This window comes from Mesoplodon bidens, assembly GCF_964165515.1.
Source record: "Mesoplodon bidens genome assembly, chromosome: 11".
NCBI classification, from domain to species: Eukaryota; Metazoa; Chordata; class Mammalia; order Artiodactyla; family Ziphiidae; genus Mesoplodon; species Mesoplodon bidens.
Genome location: NC_138167.1, coordinates 11,012,464 through 11,017,309, shown reverse-complemented (window position 1 = coordinate 11,017,309; position 4,846 = coordinate 11,012,464). Strand labels below are relative to the sequence as shown.

The following is a 4,846-nucleotide window of genomic DNA, read 5'->3' as shown; positions in this document are numbered from 1 at the left end:
AGTAATCCTTCAGACTACAACTGAGTTTTTCCTTTAACAGGAAATCCTTTATTATTTATAAAAGCTCTTCACAGGTTGGGGTTTGGGAGGGTAAGTCCATCCCAATAAGACAAAAAGAATGAGGCATGAGGTTCTACCTAGCTGTTCATCACCGCTCTTAGAAATAAATTTTTTTATTGAAAAGTACACCCACCCACCCTCATCCCAGCCCTTTTGCTGATCCAGCCCAAGTTAGAGGTCCTGCAACTTTACCTCTTCTACAATCTGCTGCTCTGTGATGCAAGTCTATTTGTCTGCCAAGAAGACTCTTTGGTACCCAGGCAACAGAGACACATCTGATAGAAAATGTTTTCTGATTGTCCAAGAGCTTAAAAAATAAAAGACCTCTGTCTACAAGACAACCAGAGACACCAAATTGCAATCTTCCTCCTAAAAGAAAAGAAACAGTGCCACTGGTTCTGATGGTACAGTGGAGGTGTGTGTTTGTGAAAATCTGTGTTGGAGGATACAGGACAGCTAAAGAGCAAAGCGAATAGTGAGTAGCTCTTACTTACCTCCTTAGGGACTGTCTTGGTTGTCTCTACGTCACCCACATCACCTAGCAGGGTACCTTGCATCTCATCGGCCACTAATTAAAGCATATTGAATTAGTTCATTATCAAGACAGTGCCTTCAGAAAATGCAAGATGGGTACCCTCATATCCTTGCTGCACTTTAGATGAGTGATATCCAACCTGAGAGAGCATCAGGGCACAGGTGTGAGCTCAACTCACAAAACTGGATGGGCAAGTTGTTACAGAGCCAGTGGAGGAAACAGAACTCAGGGGGTCCCTGGCCATCTCTGTCCTGAGCACCTGGAAAAATGTATCAGGCTGTATCATCAGGCGAACTCCCAATTGGTTAGGACTAATAGTTTAGCCCTACTGGAAAAATAATTCTAAATTAGTGCCAGCATAAAAAGTGAAGTCCTTTCTCCCCCAGAGCCTCTCATCCATCCATCAGTGGAGCAAACAGAACACTATGGCTCTGTTTATGGACCAAACCTGAAAGACCCAAAGTCAGAGCCAGGAGGGCAGACCAGAGAAGGAATTAGAAAGGCAAACATGTGTTTGTGGCAACTCCCTTCTCCGTGGACCTGTGCCAGTTCTGACCCAGACATAGGGTGGCCACAACTTGTGTACCAGGGCAGCAGCTGCTGTAGCACAGTCGGGTCCTGAAATGAGGGAAAACTGTTCACCCGGAGTAGATAATATCTGTAAGGAATGAATATTTGGGAAAAGTCCCAGGGCTAGTTGAGTGCCAACCAGTCCCCACCTTCTCCGGCCTCCTCCCACTGGTTCCTCCCCTTTCAGCTGCTCTGATTCTTATAAAAACTCCACAGCCTTTCACCAGCACACTGTAGGGCCTCTCTCTCCACCACTGCTGCACAAGACAGTGAGAGCGACCGGGAGACACCATGAAAAGCCTGCTCCTTCTCTCCATCCTGGCTGCCTTGGCTGTTGCAGCTCTGTGTTATGGTGAGAACTTTCTCCTGCCATTTCTTTGTTGTTTTCTTTTCTGCCTCTGACTTCAGTTTACATGGATTTTTCCTCTCCCTCCTCCTCTTCTTCCCCCTTTCTCTATTATAATCTTAGAGGACTATGAATTGAACATTTCCCAAGCCCTTTGAACACTGATCTGTTCCATCAAGTCTTTTTTATATCCTCAATATCCAGACTATTGTAAGTAACTTAGCAGGCAAGTTCTTGCTATGGTAAGTCAATCTACGCTTGAAAATTCTGCTGTTTCAGAAAGAAGATATCAGCTTCCCAGCCCCTAAGCTCTCATTTTTTTAAGGATGTTTGTTTAGACTTTGATAACAGTTGGTTAAGGGTATTGGATGAATCACTCACCTTTAAGAGATTCAGTTTTCACATGAAGTTTTATGTATAGCTCTCTCTAAGAGCAAGACAGTCTCATGAACTTCCGATATTTCTTCAGTGGATGAATTTTAAAATAAAGTTTTACATTTAAAGAACCTCAGAGAAAAATCGATTTCTTAGTTTCTATTGTTAAAAGACAAATTTTGCTTGGTTTCTATGTGTTGTTAAATATGTCTGTGTCTGTTCAAAGCTAATGAAAGGAAGTCTGAAGCAAAATTATTTTTAGATCATTCAGTCTTATGCTTCAATTATCTGGATATTCCAGGTATTCTGGAGCTAAATTATATTAATAACCATCTGTATTTTGCTTCTTACTCTTGAAATTATTCACCAGTTTTCTGTGTCAGAAGATTTGGTTTCTTCACCTTCTTTTTAACTTTTCAAGCATATTCACTTGCTTACAAACATGAGCTTCTTATTACCAAATTTACCTGCTGTGCCCAGGAGAGTGGTAGAAAGAAGAAAACTGTTGCTTTGGCATCATCTAAGTTCTTTTTCTGAACTGGCCTTGTGCCCAGTGTGAGATGTCAGCTGAAGCCAGTGGTTTCTGTGGCTGTCAATTTAACATAGGTTCTTAAGAGGCTTTCAGAACCTCTTAGAAACTTGTCTTGGGAAAGCCAAACTGAGCCATCTGCCCAGCCTCCCTGGAGAAACTTGCCTGTTTTCTAGGTCCTTTGTCCCTTCCTTGGCCCTGCTTTCAGACAGGTCCCAAATTAATCAAGGAAGGCTCTCTGGAGCCTTGTGTGCAGCGCTTAAATTGTCTTATTTCTCAAGACTAAAGACTTCATAGCCCTTGGGACATTTTAGTCAATACCACGGGCACTAGCTCCTTCAACACTGGAAAAACTAAAGAGTAGAGGTATCCCAGCAAGGACAGAGCTAGAGAAACAACTCATAAATCCTAAATGCCTGAAATTTGTAATAACCACGCTGCTATATATATTTCTCCCATCCTTTTGGCTCTTCCCTCCCCTTCCTCCCTTGTATTTCGACTGTTGCTGTGTGTGAAAGGTAACAATAAAATGGGTCTTTTTTTTCAATTCCAGAATCTTATGAAAGCATGGAATCCTATGAAATCAGTAAGTGAATATTTGACTTCCTTATTGAAATCTCATGTATTGAAGTATCTATCCCAGTTCTTAAATAGACAAAAAGATAATATATTTAACAGGGAGGGAAAAGAGGGTCTCGTTTGGAAAACTAAAGTAAATTTAAAAATTCAACTATAAAAATCACCAGATGAGCAATGTTTTAAGTTGGAAATAGTGTAAGATGGCAAGTATGCTTTCAACATACTTAGGAGCCATAAAATATCATTTGGAAATTTTAAGTCGGTACCACATCAACCACACAGATGGAAAACAAGGAGTAATGACAAATGACAAAGTACAGAATTGGAGGCCGAGTCCTCTGGGAGACCACAGGCATCAGCAGTTGGATGCTATCAAATAGCAACTTAAAAAGGCTGAGTATAGGAATAAATAGCATATCACCCTCATCTTTAACTTGTTCATTATTTTTATGATGTTTAAACTGTTCGTTTACTGGAAATCTAAAATTATGCTTAACAAGGCCTCAGGACAGAGAGAATTTCTCCTCACAGGAATAAAAAACACAGTGAGTAGGAATACCAAAATCAGGTATTGGATCAGGCAGTTTATGAAATCTGCTTTATCTACCCATTTAATTTTCGCAGATCTCTAGTTACAAGAAATGCTTGAATGAATGAGCTTTCAAATATGTTTTTGTCAGAGAATATTCATGGAAATATTTTCAACAACTGTTTCCCTAAAACTGCACTTATTTTCTATTTTAAGATCCCTTCATTAACAGGAGAAATGCTAATATCTTTATATCCCCGCAACAGAGATGGAGGTTGAAAGCCCAAGAGAGGTAGGTGACAAAACTTGATGGGGGAGGTCATCTTTCCCAGATCTGAATGGAGTGAGAAATGGGTTTTTTTCCATCATATATATTATTTCTAATTATATTCCCAAGTCAAAGAATTTAAAAACAACGTACAGAAAACAATTGAATTTCTAGAAGACTATTTTGTGAAAGGCCCAGAAAGGAGAGGGAGGGAGGAGGAAAAGGAAGACAGAAAGAAAATTTCTATTTTCATTAAAAAATAAAATCCCTTTTCCACCTTTCCTCCCTGTTCTACAAGTATCTCTTCATATTGGGGGATGAGTGAGATCTCTCTACGATATTTTCTTTTTCATTTTCTTTTCCTTTTTCTCATTTCTCCACTTTCTTTATGCCTCTCAATTTGGCCCTCTTTTCTTTCACTTTCTAGAATCCGAGAACACAGCAAACCTGCATATGAGATCAACAGGGAAGCTTGTGATGACTTCAAACTTTGTGAACGCTATGCCATGGTTTATGGATACAATGCCGCCTACAATCGTTATTTCCGGCAGCGCCCAGGGGCCAAATGAGATTGGAAAAATTTTCTTTCCAGAGCCTGGTGTCTGGTTTTGTATTCCCTTGCAGTAGCATCACTGAACTATATAGACACATATGAATTGCTTAATTGTTCCTTAAATGTTCTGTCTGGCTGCACTCCTCTTTCCTGCCCCCAGTTGAAAAGTAATGAAAGTGCAGTGGAGTGAAGGTCAAAGGGAAGTTAAGATGTGTGATTATTCCATAATAAACTTCTGGTTGGATATTTACATTTTGTGAGTCAGATTTCTTCTGGGAAAATGCTGAAATAGTTCAATCAAGGCCCACCTAGCCCAGAACAGTAGAGTCTGCTAATCGTGTTCTAATGTTGATTAGAAGCATAAGTGCATAGGAAGAACAAATCTTAGAAGACACTCACTCACCCATAACTTGTCTAGACTCTCTCTACCTTGGGATCAGTGAATCACTGCTTCGTATTATATGTTTTCCAGGATTTTCAAACATCATAGATGATCAGTCAT

The 4,846-nt window shown here is 40.1% G+C and overlaps 1 protein-coding gene across 1 annotated transcript; it reads left to right on the top strand.

The window, feature by feature from the left end:
- The first annotated feature begins 1,390 nt into the window (after positions 1–1,390).
- MGP (matrix Gla protein) lies at positions 1,391–4,596 on the top strand. Its single transcript, XM_081249092.1, has 4 exons — positions 1,391–1,517; positions 2,969–3,001; positions 3,740–3,815; positions 4,219–4,596. Exons 1-4 carry the CDS (start codon positions 1,457–1,459, stop codon positions 4,358–4,360), a joined length of 312 nt encoding a protein of 103 aa, XP_081105218.1. The 5' UTR covers positions 1,391–1,456; the 3' UTR covers positions 4,361–4,596.
- The last annotated feature ends 250 nt before the right edge of the window (positions 4,597–4,846 follow it).

What these genes read in the sequence shown, in the direction of transcription:
- MGP (XM_081249092.1), top strand. Translation starts at nt 1,457, where the DNA reads ATGAAAAGCCTGCTCCTTCTCTCCATCCTGGCTGCCTTGGCTGTTGCA. An exon ending in TGTTGCAGCTCTGTGTTATG is followed by an intron (nt 1,518 to 2,968) that starts GTGAGAACTTTC and finishes TTTCAATTCCAG; the next exon opens with AATCTTATGAAAGCATGGAA. An exon ending in AGGTTGAAAGCCCAAGAGAG is followed by an intron (nt 3,816 to 4,218) that starts GTAGGTGACAAA and finishes TTCACTTTCTAG; the next exon opens with AATCCGAGAACACAGCAAAC.